At 43.6% G+C, this 21,068-nt stretch overlaps 1 protein-coding gene across 9 annotated transcripts in view; it reads right to left on the reverse strand.

Moving 5' to 3' along the window:
• HECTD4 (HECT domain E3 ubiquitin protein ligase 4) overlaps positions 1-21,068 on the reverse strand; it is a 105,752-nt gene that overhangs the window by 56,917 nt on the left and 27,767 nt on the right. For 4 of the 9 annotated variants that reach the window (XM_060276334.2, XM_060276333.2, XM_060276331.2 and 1 more), the window contains exons 5-19: positions 20,211-20,319; positions 19,774-19,912; positions 17,393-17,563; positions 16,582-16,774; positions 16,069-16,230; positions 14,677-14,805; positions 13,719-13,859; positions 12,492-12,724; positions 11,441-11,586; positions 9,101-9,171; positions 7,868-7,973; positions 5,867-5,987; positions 3,826-3,954; positions 1,222-1,346; positions 21-174 (exon numbers count right to left, since the gene is read on the reverse strand). In XM_060276334.2, the coding sequence (XP_060132317.1) occupies positions 21-174; positions 1,222-1,346; positions 3,826-3,954; positions 5,867-5,987; positions 7,868-7,973; positions 9,101-9,171; positions 11,441-11,586; positions 12,492-12,724; positions 13,719-13,859; positions 14,677-14,805; positions 16,069-16,230; positions 16,582-16,774; positions 17,393-17,563; positions 19,774-19,912; positions 20,211-20,319 (2,129 nt within the window). The remainder of the gene's footprint in view (positions 1-20; positions 175-1,221; positions 1,347-3,825; positions 3,955-5,866; positions 5,988-7,867; positions 7,974-9,100; positions 9,172-11,440; positions 11,587-12,491; positions 12,725-13,718; positions 13,860-14,676; positions 14,806-16,068; positions 16,231-16,581; positions 16,775-17,392; positions 17,564-19,773; positions 19,913-20,210; positions 20,320-21,068) is intronic. The other 5 variants (XM_035120137.3, XM_088671471.1, XM_035120135.3 and 2 more) reach the window with 3 other exon arrangements.

Raw genomic sequence — 21,068 nt, forward strand, 5'->3', positions numbered from 1 at the left:
AGAAGAAAAGGAGGCCATACCTGACTTGTGTAGAGGACCAGCTGCACCAGCTGAGGCATCAGAGCATCGGCCATGGTCAATGTTTGGAGATTGGGGTGCATCAGAGAGGTCAGCAAAACCGGAAGCAAATGGCCCAGCATTGTGGCTTTGGTCACCTGCTCCAGGCCTTTTAACCTGCAACGAGAGACCCTCTGGATTTAGAGCATCTTGCTGCCATGCTCACTTACCAGTCCTGCTTTGGCACACCCTACTGGCTTACTGTGAATGTCCCACCCCAGGTTGCCTTAACCCAGGCATAGGCAAACTCGGCCCTCCAGCTGTTTTGGGACTACAACTCCCATCATCCCTGACCACTGGTCCTATTAGCTAGGGATGATGGGAGTTGTAGTCCCAAAACATCTGGAGGGCCAAGTTTGCCTATGCCTGCCTTAACCTCCCAAATACATCCTATCTTCTCCATCTTCAACAGTGCAACAACCTCTCTTAGGTGCTGTTCCCCAGATCCCTGACGGCTCTCAACATTCCATCATCTCTTCTGGGCCTCCTGGAGCATGCCCTTCTTGCTGCTGTTGTCAAACTTCTCCTTCTGACACAGCTCATATTTAGGCCTCTCCCACCCTCTGAAGGATGGACCCTTGCTCACAATGCCCCTCGTTCAGACTTTTCTTATGCCCTGCACATTTTAGTTTGAGACTCAGACCCTGCCTTAACTTGCATCCTGCCAACCAAATAGCCTCCAGCACACACAAAAACTGCATGACAGTTCCCCAGTTTTGGCAACAGTAAAGAGAGATACAGCAAAATGGTGCAAGTTCTGGTGAATGCCCTTTGCCAAGGAAGCAAACAGAAACTTCCAGAACTGAAAAGAAGCACATTCTAGTGCCATCTATTAGTGCCATTGGACTACTGCACCTCCCTCTCTCATCCAGGAAAAGGGAATAATAGCAGCATGGCCACTTCTCTCATCCAGAGAAAGGGCAGCTGCAGATAGCTTGCTTCCCTCCCTCCCTCTCCCAGAAAGATCACTCTGCACCAACTGCCAGTGTCCTGGGACTGCAGACCAGAATGGAAGCACATATCGATCCCATCCTTCATCTGAGGGATATCAGGTTGTGTGTCTTTTTGTTTTATGCTTTGCAGTCTGTTGTAAACTAACTTGAGGACCTTTCAAAATAAAACTGGGGCATGAATCTCCAAAGCAAATGAAGTACATAAACTTACCGCTGCTCCCTGTCTGGAATATCACTGTTTATCAGAGCAGTGGTGACTTGCTGCAGCATTTCTAGAACTTCATCGCATCCCGTAAGGATCTGAGTAGCCAGAGCCAAGATACTAGCTTTAAGCTCCTAGGCACAAAAACGTTAAGAAGAAACTTGTGTTTACATGACCAAGGGAACAGCTGGTCTTAAAAACAAACAATAAGCAAACAGAACAAAAAAATAAGCATGGGCTTCTGAAGTTTATGTGATGATCATGAGAATGAAGCCGACACCAACAGATCTCTCCAGGACCGAGACTGGAGACAGACAATAGCTTCCTTCAAACAACTGAAGATGGTCAGAGAGGCACCACTGCCTGTGGCAGATACATTCATTTGGTCCCCATCTCCATCCAGATGTCTTTTGCTGTGCTTTAGAATCCCCACTCATCCACCTTGATCAGAGATGTAACTGGGACACAAGAAATGGGTGGACACACCATGAAAACAGATGCTGCTATTGCTCCACCTTCGACTCTGCAGGGAAACGACCTCTCTTTTCCTGTGTCAGCTGGAAGTTTAAAATGTTAAACTCCAAAGTACTAGCAAGATGCACTATGCAGGAAATGAAGGACAGATTTTGACTAGGAGGGCTCCCTGTCAATAAGGCCTGATAAAAACAATATGGAAGCCCTATTGGGTCATTTTTGAAGTAGGGAAGGTTCCTTCTCGGGGACACAATGTGTCTTCCAATGTCTATGTATGAAGGTGAGCACAAGGGGCACAATTTCTAGTGAGGAATTAAGTTTGATTAACTGATTTTTTTGAAGTGCCAAAGTCATTCGGCAGCAGACTGTAGAAAAAATGTTAACTTTTTCCTTTAATATAAGTACTAAAAAATAATAATAATACAAATAGTAGGCACCCATAACAGAAGGATTATATTTGTATATCTCTCTGTGTCTCTGTCTCACACTCACACACACAGGGGTGGTGGAATTCCTCTTCTAATATGCTGTTTACTTCCAAAACCAAATAAAATAATACCTCCCTCAGAATGATTGCTCTTCCTCCTATGCAAAAGACACAGATTTAATCCATTAAACCTTTTACAACAACTAGATACAGGTGTTTCCCCCCCTTTTTTCAGCAACCTTAGTGGACACAGGAGCGCGCACACACACACACACATTCCCCCTTCTTCTGTCCTCACCATCCTGCCCAATTGGCAAATCTTCTGCAGATCAGATGACGCTATTTATACTGCAGAAAAACAATGTTGTTTGATATTTTCCTGTGGCTGACTGAAACAATCATTTCCCCCCCAGATTCTTTTTTTAAGTGGGAGAGGGGTGGGAAATAAAACATGCATATTGCATTTGGAAAACTCCAGCTAGTTAACTGCAGACTAGGGACTCTAGTGGGCTAGGCCCAGACTGCATACAGTACTTATCAGAATGGTTAATCCAGCCCTGTCTGCTGGCCAGACAAGGAACGAAACAGACAGTCTTAGAAGGGAAGAGAGGATGATACGAACTGCAGAGAAGAACTGAAAAAAAATAAAAATGTGTTTGTCGGATGAAAGACGGCATGGACACAGTTAGCATTTACTTCATACAAGTACACAAGTACGCCAAAGAATAGCAAAAAGGAGACTGACAGAATTGAAAATAAAGGGGCAAAACGAAACATGGGCCTCCTGTGTGGGCCCTATAGAAAAAAAGTGGAAGCTGCTCTTATCTACCAGCCCAAGGGCTCAGCCTTGAGTAGTGGGCTGTGGGCTACCTTTCCCTCTCTGCTCCTCCCTTAAGCAGCTGAGATAATAAATGCAAAGCCAACTGGAAAAGTAGCACAGACCCTGCATAAAAGCATATTTTGCCCCATTTCTTCAGATAAGCAACCAATATTCCCAAGAGAGTGGTAGTGGAGTTGATGGGGGGATTGTGTTTTCAGAAATTCTACAGCACTGCTTTGCTGAACACAGATCTCCCTGAGTGGTACAACTAGCAACATGTTTAAATTTTAAAGTACTGGAAAGTGTAGGGATAGCTTTCCCTTATCAGGAATACTCAGTGGTTCAGTTAAAGCAATAGTTCTAGGACAGTCACCTGGCCTGCGCAACATGTCTGCAAAGAGGTCCATCTAGAATGGGCATTGAGGCAGCAACCACTTGGGATTAAAGTTTTAAGAGGTTATCACACTGACTTAGGTAAAGGTAAAGGGACCCCTGACCGTTAGGTCCAGTCACGGACGACTCTGGGTTGCGGCGCTCATCTCGCTTTACTGGCCGAGGGAGCCAGCGTACAGCTTCTGGGTCAGCACACAATTATCTCTGTTGGTCTTCCTGAATGCCACTCTGGTGCAGGTCAACAGGGAAGCCTAGCCATGCATTGCAAAGCACAAGAGTTCCTGAATCAGGGCACACATAGCTTCAACAGCACCTTCCCTCTTGAAGAGGTCACTGTTGAGAATTCTAACTGAAGCTGTCACAAAATTACACTGAGACAACAAGAAGGGACAAGACAGCACAGAGAGGGTATACCCATCAGCTGAACTGCAGAGATACAAGGGCCGGAAGAGAGCATGGGCTGTTGAAATCAGAACTGGAATTTAATATTGGTGTTTACCTGTACCTTCAATGTCTCTCCCTGCAAGGAGCTGTCACTGTCATCGTTTTCGTCAGGCTTAATCAAAATTGTATTACTCAGAAGATGGTTCTGTACGGCCATCAGATACCGCAGGCAAGAAGAGGCAGCCTTTAATATAAATGAGCACCATTTGCATTATCATCTTAACACTTCAACTAGAAAATCAGCACAGAAAAAGGCTGTGTGCTATTTTTGAAACATGGAGAAAGAAAACGAACAGGGAAATGTCATATCATTCTTCTGCTACTGTCACAGCTCTGCAATGCATTACAAGAATGTAACAAAAGAGTCACTAACTCAAGCTAAAATTTGAGAGATGTGTCACAAATTGCTGGATTTTGCTTAGTTGACACATAGGCAAGTAACAGATAGTCAAATTAATTCTTAAAACAAAGCTGAATTCACAGGGATCAATGGATACATTCGATACATTCAGGAAAGGTCAACAGAGTGGGAATGGGATCTCATCATATTTATTGCAGTACACAGTGTAACTGTAAATTTCAAACAATGCTGTATAGTTTATGCTTTGATTCCATGGAGGCACAGAAAACCTAAATTGAATTCAGCTTCCTGAAAACCTCATGCTTTCATTTTTTTTACTTAAAGCAAGTTGCTAGCCCTTATTGGCTTTTCAGATATGCTTCAAAGTGTGAGGAAATGTTTGCTGAAATCTCAGGAGTGGAGGCAACTAGAAAATAACAGGGCAGGAGAGCTCCAATACTCTGCCTATCTCCTTGCCCCTCCTCCACAACTGGCAAAACCACAATGTTGCAAAATAGAAGAAGTCATGCAAATCTGCATACCTAGAGAGGACACAGAATTCCACTATTCTTGGTGCAGACTTTGGATGGCTTGGGCCCAGCATTTCAAGTAGCACAGTACACTGGTCTAAATCTGGTCCCAACTACTGTACTACTTCCCACACCAATACCAATTTGTTTAGCATTTTCTGCAATTCTTCCAAAATAGTCATAACCCAGATATTCAGGCTGCTTCTTCCTAACCCCATGACTCTTCTGTAAAGCAGGTCAGGATCGTTATGTTCATTATGCGGCCAGTGTGGCGTAGTGGCAAAACTGTGGCAGAAAACAATTGAAGTAACTAGGTTCAGTTTCCCATTCAGGTGCAAAGCTCACTGGATAAGCTTGGGTCATTTACTCACACTCACCTACCTCTCATGACTGTTACAAAGAAAAAAAAATAGCAGAAAGGCTGCAGCTCTGAGCAAATGAGGCAGGATAAAAACGTAACAAGATAAACACTATTACAATGAGGGCTGAGGCTAAAACAGAGTGGCTTGGTTTGATTCTGATCTATTCATTTGTTTTTATTTATACCCCAGTTTTCTACAGATAGAACCAAGAGCACCTTACAAGTGATTAAAATACAATCTAAAATAAAAAAATCACGTTAAAAGCAATCAACACTGGTTTGTTCATTGAGTTTTACTACTAATGCCAAGACTTAAACCGGAGTTCCCATCATGCCATTCACTTTTAACTACCATGCTAACATTAGCTCTTAATTAGGATTTTTTGTGTGTGTGTGGTTGATGTTTAAAATAAGTGGCGGGGGCACATGTGGGGGCAAGGCATTATCAGACATCTGGCCAAACACTCACAGCAGACAGCATGGAAAGCTTCATGCTGGTTTAGCCAGGTGCTCAATTTCATGGCAGGACAAAGTATAAGACTGCTCTTCCTAGGTGAGGCTGGGAAAGAAACTGGAAGAGCAGCATCAGCAGCCGCTGCCTGTTAGTACAATCTGAATCAAAAGTTCCGACCTCTCCTAGGTACATAAGTCCTTGTTTCTCCTGTGTAGGAGAGTGTCAATACATTGGCATGCAGGTGGCATCCAGAAGACAATCAGTGAGGTTTGCAGCCTCATCTATAACATTTGACAATCCAAATGCTCCCCTTAAACCTCGCACAGACTGCTGCACTGCCCCTATCCTGACTGCACCCATAAAACAAGGGGCCCTTTTGGAAAAAAGAGCAAGATAGGAGGTATTACTCACAGGCACAGTTGAGAGGAGCCTTTGAAATTCATCTCTGGATACAGTTTGGCACTTGGTGATTAAGATACATGATTCTCGGACAACGATCTTGAGAATGTAGTGCAAAAGTTCATCGTTTAGTCTTTAAAAATGTAGGAAATATATGGTAAAATGGTGAGGGTTCAGTACTGGAAACAAAAACACTCATGTGCAAGCATATTAAGTATTTTGGTAATGGTGAACTAGTAGCTAATATAAAAGACACAACCATGTTTTTATTTACCTAACTTACATCTGTCTACAGCTACAGGACAGTTCTACACATCTAAGAGCAGGACCCTATGCCTTACAACAAACTCCTTAAAAAGGGGGGTTTCAAAAGTTTTTGATACTGCTGGGGTCATGGTGGCATGTCCCATTGCAACATGTGAGGCAAAACAGAAAGTGCTGCGCCACCTTGCTCTGCCACACCACCCACCTCTGCCAGCACCACCTCATGCCACTGCCTCTGCTGTCAGAGAAGTGGCACCAGTATCAAAGCTGGTTTTAGGCAAGAGTTCTCATAAGATCTCTCAGTGCCAATGGCAGAGGCAGAGGCACAGATGAGGCTGCTTTGGGGGCTTCTGCCACCCGAGGCAGCTGCTTCACCCCACTTCATGGGTGGGCTGGCCCTAGCTGTGGTGTTGTTGAAGCACAGACCTAGCTTGGTCTGTGCTTCCAAGCTCAAAACTCCACTGGTGCACTCTAGCACTCAGAAGTGTTTGAAGCAGCTCTTTAGATCCCAGAAATGGGAGCACAAATTTATGAGAAGTTCTCTGATGCAGGCAAGCAAGCACATTCCTAGCAAATGCCTGAGCAGAGGAAACTCCCTGTGGATTGGGCCTTCTGACAGTTTGCACTGCCCATAAAGATCCAAAGGGGATCTCGTTGCAAATAATTGCTGTGCACAAGAGAGTTGTCTGTGGTGGTGGTTGGGGAAATATAAAACAGACCATTTTATGTCATCATTTAATTGCTGAGGACTGCAAATTCACACTTTCAAGCTTCTGTTTGGTTATTCCAAATGCGCTTTCCTAAAACTGCAACAAATAGTTTCCTTTATCTGTCTTGCAATCCTATCATCTAATGTTTGTTTGTTTGTTTGTTTGTTTAATATACTACCCATAGTTTTTCAGTCACATTTTTATGTTATGTCCATGGAGAGTAAGTATAGCAAGTAAAGATCTAGGGCTTGAGTTACCTCTTTTGATCTGGAGTACCGTACTTTCAAAATAAGTTGCCCTGAACAACACAGACCTGAAATATCTGAAAGATCGCCTCCTTTCCTACATACCCTCTTGGTAGAGGGGGCCATCTTAGTAGTTCCTCTTTCCAGGGGATCCAGGATAGGGCATTCTATGGAACTCCTTCCCCACAGAGGCGTGTCTAGCACCTTCATTATACAGCTTACAAAGTGGCTTTGACACTTGAGGTGTATATTTTTAGGATTGTTTTAATCTGTTTCTAATATTGTATTGTAATGCTGTGTAAACTGTCCTAGGACCTTAGGGTGAAGGATAAGCAGTAAACAAATAAATAATAAAAACATATATTATGATCTGAGATTCTGTCCTTTTAGCACTGGCTCTGTGGAGGATGTACCACATTATTTATCTTACTGCCAAATCTTCTTTGTGATTTGAACTCAATTTTTAGACACTCTTCTTGAGGGGGAAATCAACTGGCCTGAAGCTACAAAAAACACAATTTCTTGTAAGCTTCTGTTGTTGTGATTATTGTTTCTTGAAATCGTTACTAATTGTTCCCTTTCTATTGCTTAGTAAGACACGGTGAACGACACAGGATTTGTGCCATCTCCATTCCTTTTTAAAGGGGCCACTTGCCCCAAGCAAGCTGTGATGAAACATTTGGAAGCAGTACGACAAAAGCAGCAACTCTGAGAGAAGTCTTCATTAGATATGATCCAGAGCTTTCAGCATGTGCACTTGGCAAATTACATGCAGGAAGACCCATGTCACTTACCTGTAATGCTCATCATCTTCGCTGCCAAATCTGTTGTTCTGAAGCTGCTCAGCCAGGTTAGTCATGATCACATTTCGAAGCTGGGCAAGCCCACTGTTTCTGTCTCCTACAAGGGAATAAATAATTCATGCGGGAAACTGACTATATATAGATGGTGGCCTCAGCTGTAAATTCATGCTAGATGAAAATATTTCTTATTAAATGTGCAACAGACTGTGCTTTCTGGATCATATACTTTTAGCCGGTAGATGCTTCTAGATGGGGATGATTTAGCAGCTACCAAGCATTGCTGCTCTGCTTTAAACTGGAAATGGAATACAAATTCTGCTTCCAGACTTCTAACACTCTGCAGCCAAGTGTGCAGTCCACTTTCTCCAACCCCAAATGCTGGCTTTCACTGAGACTATTGTGAAACGGCCTCGGCCCAGTACACCCAAAGGAGCGTCTCCACCCCCATTGTTCAGCCCGGACATTGAGGTCCAGCTCCGAGGCATAGCTGTCAAGTTCTCCCTTTTTTAAAGGGAAGTTCCCTTATGCTGAATAGGCTTCCTCACGAGAAAAGGCTATGCTCCAAGGGCCTTCTGGTTCCCTCACTGCAAGTAGCGACGTTACAGGGAACCAGGCACAGGGCCTTCTCGGTAGTGGCACTCGCCCTGTGGAATGCCCTCCCATCATGTCAAGGAAATAAACAACTATCTGACTTTTAGAAGACATCTGAAGGCAGCCCTGTTTAAGGAAGCTTTTAACATTTGATGTTTTATCATGTTTTTAATATTCTGTTGGGAGCCACCCAGAGTGGCTGGGGAAACCCAGCCAGATGGACAGGGTATAAATAATTATTATTATTATTATTATTATTATTATTATTATTATTATTATTATTATTGGTTAAATACTCCCTCCTCCCCACACTGTACTCCTAATTTGGATTTGGAAAGGAAAGGAAAGGGTTACATTGGCAGATCTGATTTCCATAGAATGAAATGGCTAGCATAATCTATACAGATCACAACCAGCCAGAATGGCAGCACAATGGGCCACCTACATCTGGGGCATCTGCAGGGGGGAAAGAGCTGGATTTTTTGGCACTCTGAAATAGAAGCTGAACAGGAAAGGCATGATAGGGAGATATTTGTTGACAACGTCAGGAAAACATGGCTACTCTAGAGCAAAAGATCAGTGTGGAAGCTGCCTACAATGAATTTTCATTACAGTCTTAATGAAAACGCTTACCTTCTGTTAAAACCAATTTAAGCAAGTTATTAATTTCCACTTCTCCAGGATACAGATTATTTAGACCAGAGCTTAAAAAGAAAAAAGAAAAGGTAACATATAGTATCTGCAAAGACAGCAGCAACAGAGTATCGGGGTACCTTAAAATCAAACAGATTAATTGTAGCATACACATTCTCTCTCTCTCTCTCTCTCTCTCTCTCTCTCTCTCTCTCTTTCTTCAGACTATTGAGACTACCTTTATGAAATATTTTAGCATTTGCTTCCTGAGTATAAAAGAAAAGTTGGGAATGTTGGGATTTTTTGAATGATATTTATGGTTAAGCAAGAAGGCCATCAACAGACAGTTTGCAGAAGTGGTGAGCAGGCTGGACTAAGACCTAGGAGACCAGGGTCCAAATTTCCACTCAACCATGAAGCTCACTGGGTAATCTTCCAGTTGCACTACCTCAGACTAAGCTACCTCACAGGGTTGTTTGAAGGATAAAACAAGGAAGAAAACTTGAGCTCCTTGGAGAAAAGTAAATATATGGTAATTAAATGTAAATGTAATAATAATATATACAAAGAAAACCACTATGTTCAAAAAGGGCCTCTATGTTCAAAAAGGATATCAAGGAATATCCTCTATGTTCAAAAAGGATATCAAAAGGAAGCCTTTTCCACCCTGTTATGTAACCAGACCCAAACTAAGAATTATTTTATGGGAAATAAGGTTCAAGCAAGCAATTGCTTCTACAGTTAAAGGAATGAAAACACACATGCTTTTTCCTCTTTATTTATTTGTCTGTTGTTGTTGTTGTTGTTGCTGCTGCTGCTGCTGCTTGTGCCACAGAGAGCAAGAAAAACATACTACAGAAGCAATTATATTTTAGCTTAAGTCTTACCTGTGTCATTTCTTGAAATGTTTGCTAGCAACTTACACAATGTACAATCTCTATTGCATTCAGTACCCAGTGAAGTAAATTAAATATACTCTTATTTCATAGAAGAGGATCTGAGGCTAAGCACTATAACTGCAACTCATCCAAGGCTATGCAGTCAGCCTGTGGCTCAGGAGTTTGCCAGATCAAAGTCCATCACTCAGCTGCAGGAGCATGCTGGCTGGCTATTAATTTAATTCTACACTCTGGAAATTTAATTCTACACTTCACCAGCGTAGAATTAAACCAAGTTTCTTCAACAACATTATTTGGTCATACAGTGCAGCAACCCGTTAATACTTTTCTAATATTAATCACCATAGCTGAAAAGAACAGGCTTTGGATTCAAAATACGCTGTTATTATTCCAGAACTGAGAACATGGCACCTCATAAATATAGATATGCAAACTACTCAGGAAGATTTTGTTCTCAAGTTTTGGAGTGTGTCCCATATACAGGAAAATGTGACACCCAGGATTAGGCATAGGCAAACTCGGCTGCCCAGATGTTTTGGGACTACAACTCTCCCATGATCCCTAGCTAACAGGACCAGTGGTCAGGGATGATGGGAATTGTAGTCCCAAAACATCTGGGGGGCCCAGTTTGCCTATGTCTGCCCAAGATGAATGCCCTTTGCCCTTTAGATGTACATTATCTGGTTATCTTAACACAGGACTGTGACACTCCCCATGCTTTGTCCAAAAGATGAAAGAAGTGGCAGATAGAAGAGCGAGGACCATCTTCAACCTTGTAACTACAACTAGCCAAAAGAACTATGCCCAACCAGCACCAGTAGCAGTAGCTCTCACAACAAAATTTCAAAGGCACCCTAAAGTAGATGGTAGAAATGCTTGCTTTCTTCTGTATAGCTGATACCAAATATCTAGGACTTTCTGACCATTTTAACTGATGGCCTCCTAAGAGTGCAATGCCCAAAGCTGGGAAATCTGCTGGCCAGCTGGTTAAAAGTTATGCATTTAAATGACAGGTTTATATTCTCCACCACTGTGTGCTGTAAGCGTCCTGTATAAAACAGAACCCAATGACACAGCTTGGATGTTCTCTGGCAAATATCCACCACACCCACAACCTCTTCTCTTTTAAGATTTCTAACCTTAGCTAGCAAGAAGCAGGCTGGAAAGTGACAGTAGCAGTTCCTTCCCAAAAAAACACCCAGTGACCTGGAATAGACAGGGAGGAAGCCTAGCATATACTGGAGACCAAACCAGCTGCCTTCCTTTGGGCTACCTTCAGCCAAGCCCTAGTGTAAAGCACAGAAAATTCACACTTTACTATAATAAAGCTTAGAATGGCTGCTTTGTGGTTTTTACCAACTCAGGCCTTAGAAATATTATCCTCACAAGGATAACAGAATTTGTAGAATCTGATTTATTGTAGTGAGCTAAGAGGACATACCTGATTGCCAGGCAGACTTCCTTCTGAATCTCAGGGCTGATCTGGTCCACTGGTGCCATCAGTAACTGCCAAAGCAAGAGGCCGGATCGTCTTACGATGTCACGATTCTTCTCAGTTTGAGGGCTGAAGAAAAATTTAAAAACCACCTGCAAGGACAAACATGGGATTGTATGCACAAATGCTCATGTTGAATTGTCAGATATGAGTGAGTACCATAAAAAGAGTATATGGAATCTTATGGTTTACTTATTTATATTAATATTTATTGCAGTCTCTCCCATGCCCATTTAAGGAGACTTAAAAGAAGCACTGTGTTGGAGCCAACAGATTAGTTTGCAGTGTGTGGATGGTAGCAGAGTGCATGTGTGATGCCTATAACAATTGCTTCAGTTTCCAGATGTGACCATGCACCCAAAAAAGGTGGACAACCCCTCACATCAGCTTCATTCCAGTGGCCAAAAGTGAGGAACAAAAAGTAAAAGACGCTCAAGAAAAAAACAGAAAAAAACGTGAACATTTCCTCTGCCCTCTACTGACTTAACCGGTAGAGGGCAGAGGAAGTGCTCACAGGAAGCATGAGAATATCTTTACATTTTCTCACCACTCCCAGGTTAAGGGAACCCCACTAAGTGTACTTTGCTTGAGTATCCCACACCTCCAATCCAAAAAGCAAACAATTACATTAGGCGCTGTGGTTAAACCACTGAGCCTAGGGCTTGCTGACCACAAGGTCGGCGGTTCGAATCCCTGTGACGGGGTGAGCTCCCGTTGCTTGGTCCCAGCTCCTGCCAACCTAGCAGTTCGAAAGCATGTCAAAGTGCAAGTAGATAAATAGGAATCGCTACAGCGGGAAGGTAAACGGCGTTTCCATGTGCTGCTCTGGTTTGCCAGAAGCGGCTTTGCCATGCTGGCCACATGACCTGGAAGCTATACGTCGGCTCCCTCGGCCAATAATGCGAGATGAGCGCGCAACCCCAGAGTCGGTCACGACTGGACCTAATGGTCAGGGGTCCCTTTACCTTTAACACAATTACACTAGGATAGCACGCACCTGGAAGACAACCAAGATGCAGCGTATAATGCAGGTGTCCCCATTGACCATAGCTTTCTCCATAATGTCGCAAATGCTGCTAAGATGATGGCCCTCGATTGGGTGTTGCTTGCCCAGAAAGTTTGTGATTGGAAGGTTGTTACTCGCTGCCAGCAGGTTGAGTTGATGGATACACATAGCACCAACATGGTGCAGTAATTGATTGATAACCTCATTTGTGGTTATGGCGTCTCCTAAAGCAGTAAGAAACATTTTATAAATCGGCAGTGTGCATTTCAAGGTATCGTCAAGGTTTATTCATTCTGTGCCTTTCAACTGTGCCTAGTCTAAAACATAAGGTTCCCCACCCCCAAATATTCACATAACCGTGTGGAATTCAAACAGAGAATTCCCAGGTATGATCCTCAGTGTTTCCAGGTTATAAGGAGAATGGTGAAGTTTGGTGCTTGTGATCTTAGGGAGGCACTCTCAGCTGGAATAAGCAACACTAGGTAGACATCTAGGTGGGCCAATGATCTGACAGTATAAGGCGTCTTCATATATTCATATGGATGGAAGGGAAGCAAGAGAAGGGCATGGAGATTGAGTGTAGCTGGCTGCCCACAAGTTTCATATAACTGGGAATAGCAACTATACATGCAGTGCTGGCGCAAGGGTATTTTGCACAGCTTGGATCCCTCTAGCATGGATTTGTTGGTTTGGCCTTTGCAAGCCACCACCTCTCAAACCCAGTTTTTACAAATGGAAGACAATTAACAAACTACTTCATGAGACTCTTGACAGGATAAACATGTTGAAGTTTGCCCCACACTACAATTTGTGCTATACAGCTGATGATGTGGTATCAATATCTGATTATTTCACTGGTGATGTTTGCATTCAGAGAAGCACAGTTTCGTGCCTTTCTCCTGCAGCTGTAATAGCCAATTGCCTTCCTTCAGCAGAATTCCACAGAAATTCAAAGGAAAGATCCCAGCGTCTTGTAGTTTGTAACTTCAAAAGCAAGAGAACTTCAAACATCCTGAATATTATTTTGGTTCTGATCAAAGGAAGTTCTGTTCTATATATACCCTCACCAACCTTGTATGAAAGAGCTGTTCTGCCCTGCTGGTTTCTCAGTCAGGTGCAGCATGGCTCAAAGGCAATGCCCACTGATCTAGGCTGTCCATCTCACATTTCACTAACAATGACTTTGTACAGAGTGCTGACTGCTGATTTCCCCCTTACCTTTTGGCTCCATAATTATATGGCTGACTCCTAGCCTCTGGCAAACATAATGGAAGGCTTGGTTCCCTGGATTGCACCACTGATCAATATAGTCATTCGAGCATGTCCAGATCATGTTATTCATAGCATCATAGCACGCTCCTGAACAAAAACAATCAATAGCTCTCTTTATCAAAAGTGGCTTATAATGCAAAACAGGTCAAGACAGATGCCTTTTGGGTTGGTAACAATTCCTCTGTCTCTTAACATACACATACACCTCCTCCCTCCTCTGCATCCCTTCTCACCATCTTCATTTGGTCCTAAAGGACTTCCTTTCTTTTTATTTCTCAGAAATCAAGACTGTAAGCATTCCATAACAGCTGCTAAGGCTAGCCAACGGCTAGGGAGGTTTTCTTGCAATGAATCTTACATCTAATAAGAGATGTTTCCAAGATTACAGTTTATTTGCAACTCAGATTTTTAAACGTTTTCTAGTTTACCAAATTTGGGGGAGAAGCTGGTAAAAGCACTTCCCCCCCTCCCTTCAACCACAGCAAGCACTCCAGTGTTCACCACTCCAAGGCTGGTGTTTACTTTGCAAATAGATTTATATGGTAGATATTGCTATCAATGGTACAAAATAAAGCAAGAAACGACTGTCTGAACTCCCCTCTGCCATGATCCACAAATGCTAACTTAAAAAACCCCACCACCATTACATTGCCAATGGCACCTTAGGTCAGCCAAGGTTTAGAGCAAATATACAGTTTCAAGCAGTTCCCCTATTGTTCATTGCTTCTTATTATAAACTTTATTAGCCTTCTCTTACTTTGGCAGGTTATTTCTGTTACTTTAAAAAAGAGAAAAAGAGGTGTGCCTGAACAGATTAGCTTTTTAAAGGAAGCCAGATTTTGCTCAGAGAATCAAGGGCATCAAATGCCATTATTGTATCTAAAACTGCATATCAATTCCTTACCAAGACCAGGAACAAGAGCACCACGTCCAAGTGAGCTCCCAGCAGCATCAATGAGATCCGCTCGGCTTGCAAACTGTCCATCTGAGATACTGTACACCAAACTCGAAGCCAGAACTTTAAACAGAGAGCCTACAATCAATCCCTTGAAAGCTCACATAATTATCTGAACTGTGCATTATGCACAGGAGCTTAATTGTTAAACACAGGCAGTTATTTAATTTCTACAGTGAGAGAATTGAGATACTGAGGCTTGTACTTAACTGGAAGCCTTTTGCCCTGGAAACTCTACCTGCTTTCCCCAAACTTCAGCTGAAGCCCCACAGGTCGCTGGCAACCCCAAGCCTCCCTCCATATGTTGCAGGTCAGGGGTATAGAACCTCAGACCCAGGGGCCAAAAGAGTTCACCCTTGGGACTCTACCTAGGCCAAGCCCTCTGCCCAGACCAGCTCTGCAACCTCCTTGAATGCTTTTGCCTGGCTGGAATGTCTCCTTGAGCTGTGATAATCCCTCTTGTTTGCCTAAACAGAGAGGAGTATACGCATAGAAACCCCTGGCTTTTTGTATTGTTGGAATGTAGCCCACTATATAACAGTAAGAGTCACACCCACCATACTACCCACTTTTGCCTATGGCTACACCCACTACTGATATGCAGCTTCTGGACGGTGCCCCTTGGGCTGAAAAATGTGGGTACTATATCAGCATGTTGTCCAGTGACAATAGCACCACCATTGCAGGGGGTTGGACTCGATGGCCCTTGTGGTCCCTTCTAACGCTACAATTCTATGATTCTATGCTCTCAAAAGGGGCAGGGCAGTCATGTGTATTTTAGTCATGTGACTGTCACATTCACATGTAAAGCAAGGGTGGAGGAGTGTCTAGTCTTACATGAAAAGGAGATGAGGAATGAAATCCACCCCTCTTTCCCTCTGCTGTGCTCACTGCCTCAAGCAATTACCGCTCCCCCAAATCTTTCAGTATCAGAGTGGGGCTAAAAGAAAACCGTCTGCAAGAAAAGGAACTGCTGCATCAAAGCATACCCTTATCCCCATTTTATATGTCAACTGGGCAAATATTTTCATCAAATTTGAACCTATGCTGGAAATAGGTTTCAGGGCTATACCCAGCTAGCTCAAATCAATGACTGAGAAATAAACTTGGAAGAAGTGCCTTATTTAAGGTGGACAGATGGAGCAAAATAATGATTTACAATAAATAAATAAATAAATAAATAAATAAATAAATAAATAAAATGGCTCTGGATACATTAAGAGAATTATCTAGGGGCCAAGCAGCAAAGCAGAGCAAGATGCATGGCAATTCAGTTTGCTAGGTTTTAAAAAAATCAAACCAACTCAGAGGGAACAAGAAGGCAGGCTGGAGAGGACTTACTTTTCAAGGATGACAAGCCACTTGTTCCACCAAAGAGCGACCGTGTGGCAGAGCTGCCAGAGCCACCCGGGGGTGGGACTAACATCACCAAATAAGTCCCACATGTGTATATTGGAGTCTTTCGTAGCATTTTTAGAGGCAGACCACAACTAGTGTTAGCAGCTGAAAAGATCAGATGAACATCATGAGAAGCAAAAAAAAAAATGCTGTTGCCCATGAAAAAGTCAGAAAAGTGGGGGGGGGGAGAGAGCTAGATTCTGGGATGAAAGCTGGATGGATGGACAAGCGAGATTCAAACCCCACAGAGAAGCCTACAATTAGAGACACCATCTACCAAGATAATGCCTTCATCTGAAACAAGAGGACCCCACACTTCCAGCAGTGACTGTGCAGGAGATGTTCCTGGTGTGTTCTAACACATAGGGCATGAGAAGCAAAATTATCCTTAATACGGGACTCTGCTTATCAAAGCAAATCAAGGTGCAAAATCATTAAAACAAACCCCCTCCTCACCTGCTTGGTCCTCTTTCAGTGTATTGGAGATGGTGGAGCCAGTCAGGGCAGCCAAGGTTGCTGAGGGAGAGGCTCTGTACCTTGAAAGCCTGCTCAGAAGCATCTCATTGATGCTTTTTGCTGAATCCCCTTCTTTCCTCATGAGTATTATCCGCTCTTGGAGGGGATTGGCCACACAGGCGCCATTTTCCACCTAGTCCAATGAGCCAAGACAACACAGAGCATTACCTGTCTGGGGGGAGAAATGCACCCCAAACTCTAGTCCCTGAGCACAAGCTCAAATGGGGGAGAGATGAGCCTTAATTCATAATACGATGCAGACTGCCCATCCTGAGCAGCATCAGCATTGATCACAATGCAATGAGAAAGATATTGGCTTTGGGCATTTTATAATTATGAAACAAAGGGATGAACACATGAGAAATAAAATATCAAAGGGTACACAGCACACATTCAGCAGCAAGTAAATGCAAATGGAGAAGTGGAAGACAGAGATGGAGTAGTCACAGCTACAAGGCGTAGAAGGGAAAATATTTTGCATATTGAAAGTACTCTGCAAATAACAAGCAGTAACTAGCTTTAAGCATTAAAGGCATTTGTATCCTGCTCCTTAGTCAAAAAAGCAGCTTACAATATGGTCCCTTACCCTCACAATCGTAAGATGACACAAATGGAAAAAGGACCAGGAGGGAGGAGGGGAAAAGGAAGCTCAGGCACTAACTTTAGTTACAGAGGAAAATCAATACACTGAGCCCAATTCCTACTGCCACTCCCCCCCACAAAAAACACCACATTTTGTAACAGCACTCACTGTGAGCTCAAAAACATCCATGAAGACAGAGTGTCCCTTTGGTGTTTTTTCATTCAAGCTTGCAGGAGACCAAATCCAATAGAAGTAGGTGCCATCCGAAGAAAGGTGCACAGTGGTCATAGTGCTGCCAACTGGAAAGTGATCTGCTGGCATTGGGAGAAGCTGACATACCTGTAGCAGCACATAAAAGCAAAAGGGACAGGAAGGTGAGAGAGAGGATGGGAGGAGAAGGGATAAAAATTATGTTGTACTAACTCTCATGAACACTGACATGATAAACTGGCCTGGTTTATGTGTAATGCTAAGGTGCTTTACTCCTTCCTGGTCAATTTGTTGCAGTGCTCTCCTGAACCAAGCCATAGGTTGGCTTAATATGTCAACCAAACCTTGGTTCATGGTTTAGCTCTCATGGAGCCATCAACTGTTCAATCTCATGGTTACCATCTTGTGATTAATCCAGAGAGATCTAAACCATGGGCTTGAGCCCAGATGATATGCCAAGCCATTACCAATGAGCAATTCTGCAGAAGACTAGCTCATTTGTCTCATTTTATAATTAACGCCAATTTTTATGCTTTGTAGGACTGTTGAACATACCTAGCACAGAACTAACATGACACAAAAAGCAGCAACAACAGAGGACCCCCAACCTCCAGCAATCAACTATCCCCTCATCTGAGGCTGTTGTCGCCTGCCTGCCTTCCCTGAGGAAGCCCCGCTGCTGCCGCCAGTCCCCCGAGCTGCATTTTGGCTCAGGGGACTGCCGCGCCTGTCATCACCGGGGCCAGAATCCGCTCCCCGCTGCCTCTGGTTTAAGCCCCCGCGCGCCTTCTCCCAGGGAGCCTCGGTGCGGCGCTTCGCAGGTGGCCCCCGTGGGAAGCCTGCAGCTACGGCGGGGACCTGACCTGGCAGCGGAGGCGGCCCTCCCGGGCCATTTGCACGCACCGCAGATGGGAGCGCATTGATTCCTGCAGGTTGCGCACGCACGCCCTGCCTGCTCTCCCCGCAGCCCACAACTGGCAGCTGCATGGAGCGCACGGCAGCACCGGGCGGAGCACCCGGGCCTCTGCCTGGCCCGGCTGAGGAGGCCTGCCACCCCGCAGCCCAGTACTGGCGGCTGCTGCAGCGCAGAGCGCTTGGAGAGCCCAGCAGCACCGCGGAAGCAGAGAGCCTGCGAAGAGGGAGGAGGAGGAGTAAGAGGAGGAGGAGGACTCCTCTGTGCTGCTTGGCGGTGGCACTTTAGCATGGTCATGGACACCCCGGGGTAGGGCCCCTTCCTGGCAGGGTGGCTGCGGCCCCTCAGCACAAGCCGAGACCCAGCCCAGCCTGCTCCATCTGAACGCGGGGAGGGAAGGAAGGCATGGGCGTATGTGTGTGTGTGTGTGTGTGCGTGCGTGCACGGTCTAGCCCGCCACAAGTTCTGAGGGACAGTGAACCGGCCCCCCCACATTTAAAAGTTTGCTGGCCCCTGTTCTGGATAGTGTTGCATGCTCTCCACCTGCTCTGGCTTCCCATATACGGTATTACCAAGCTAAGTTCAAGTTCTTTTGTAGATATACAAAGCCCGAAACAGCTGTAAGGTACTGTAATAAAAACAGTAATAATAATAAGACATCCCCTGAAAATAAGACACCGTGGGTTTTTTTGAGGAAAAAAAGTTATAAGACGGTGTCTTAAAAAGGGGGAAACACGGTAGCTCCCACGCAGTCCCAGATGAACAGGAGGCAGTCAGGGCAAGGAAAGCTTAACGCCTGAGAATGTTTGTACTGTGTGGCAAGGGGAAAAAAATTAAAAAGAGCCACCCAGGCTTAAAGTCAACAAAGGGCATTAACTAACAAATGGCCTATATATAAAGAGAATTACTTTATATATAGTCAATATAGGCACAAAGTTAAATTTTTTAACTTTTTTAATGGTGGTGTGCCTCGTGATTTTTTTCATGGAACAAGTGTGCCTTTGCCCAAAAAAGGTTGAAAAACACTGCTCTAGGGCAGAGCTTTTCAAACTTTCCATGTTGGTGACACACTTTTTAGTAATGCATCATTTCTTGACACAATAATTCATTTTTACTAGCAAACCGAAGGTTAAACTAACCCCTTTCCAGCGTTTGCACAACACATCTACACACTGCAGCCAACACACTAATGTGTTGCGACACACGGTTTGGAAAGCTCTGCTCTAGGGTAATGGCAAATAGCAGCAGGTCTCCAGAGTCTTGATGTGAACCTGGAACACTGTGTTATCAAGGAGAGTTTGTTTGCAAAGTGTGGCTATAGAGAAAAGTGGCTGAATGGACTATAAAATCTATGATAAACATTTTTTAAAAAACACTATGCCATGGATATGAAATTAAAGATGTTGCTCTAATTTTTTTACTTTACCTGCAGGGTATTCTGGTCAATAACCTGGAAAAGGGAGTGAGGTTTGTTATCAAAAGAGACAGGTCTGTGAAGAAGCTTGCCATTGCCAAAAGCAACCCAGCCTGGCTCCAACTCTTCATTACGGCAGTACACAAAGCCTCTGAAGGGAAAAGAAGGGAAGTTACACTTCAATTATGATGCACCTTTATTTATTACAGTTCAGAATCCTTAATAATAATAATAATAATAATAATAATAATAATAATAATAATAATAATAATTTCTTATTTATACCCCACCCATCTAGCTGGGTTTTCCCAGCCACTCTGGGCGGCTCCCAACAGAAGACTGCTGCAGACATGACTCTCAACACCATTTGCTGTCCTGTGTTTGGGATGACAAATACAGTAATTGACAATATAAAGTCATACTGAACATTTAATGATGCCATAGCTTACCGTAAAGTACCATGTAATCCAGATCCTAATTTGCTTATTCCTCTGCCAACTGAGTTTGTTGTATAAAGATAAAGCCCATCTGCTGCAAGGCAGCGTCCTAAGTCTGCATCTGTATGAGGAAACGGTGTTAGAAAACATGAGAAAACTTGGTATACTTGTTTGCATAACATTATTCTTGTTTTTAAAACCCAATAAAATAAAAATAACAACAAATCCAAAAAAGAAAAAAGGGGGGAACTGAGATATGAAAGCTAGGAGCTAAATGGCACCTTAAACCTGGGCACAACAATGGAATATCTAGGTGTGCTTTTTTTATAACAAGCTGAAAATGAATGAACTGCAGCTAAAATATTATGTTCATGTTTCACATGGTCTAGTTCCCCTGCCCACCCCACCCCGCATCTCTTCTCCAATCTTCAGGGAGTAGATGGAAGAGGGGAGGCAGAAAAAGGTCCTCCTTTCCTTCTACTCCACACTTTTAATCTGAAATCTTAGGCACAGCACTGTGCCCAGAGCTCAGAAATTGCTCGCGCAAATGAAATTCCCTGTCACAAAATGTGCCTAGAACAACAGGCGTTTCGAACACTGGAAACAAAGCTTTAGAAGGCAACCTTTTCCAAAGTCATAATATTTTTATTTGTGTTTTTATTTGTGTTTCTTGTTTTCTATTTTAGGTAATGCTGGAGTTGGTGTGTGGGTGATGCATGTTTTGTTGTTATATGTCAAAAAATCAATAAAAAATATTTTTTTAAAAAACAAAACTCATAATATTTTGAGGGTGGCGGGGGAGATGCAGCTTGTCATTCAAACTATTGGGACAACACAGACACTATTGGCTAGAAGAAGACTCCTTGATGT

This window comes from Zootoca vivipara, chromosome 6 (genome assembly GCF_965207765.1).
Source record: "Zootoca vivipara chromosome 6, rZooViv2.hap1.1, whole genome shotgun sequence".
NCBI lineage: Eukaryota > Metazoa > Chordata > Lepidosauria > Squamata > Lacertidae > Zootoca > Zootoca vivipara.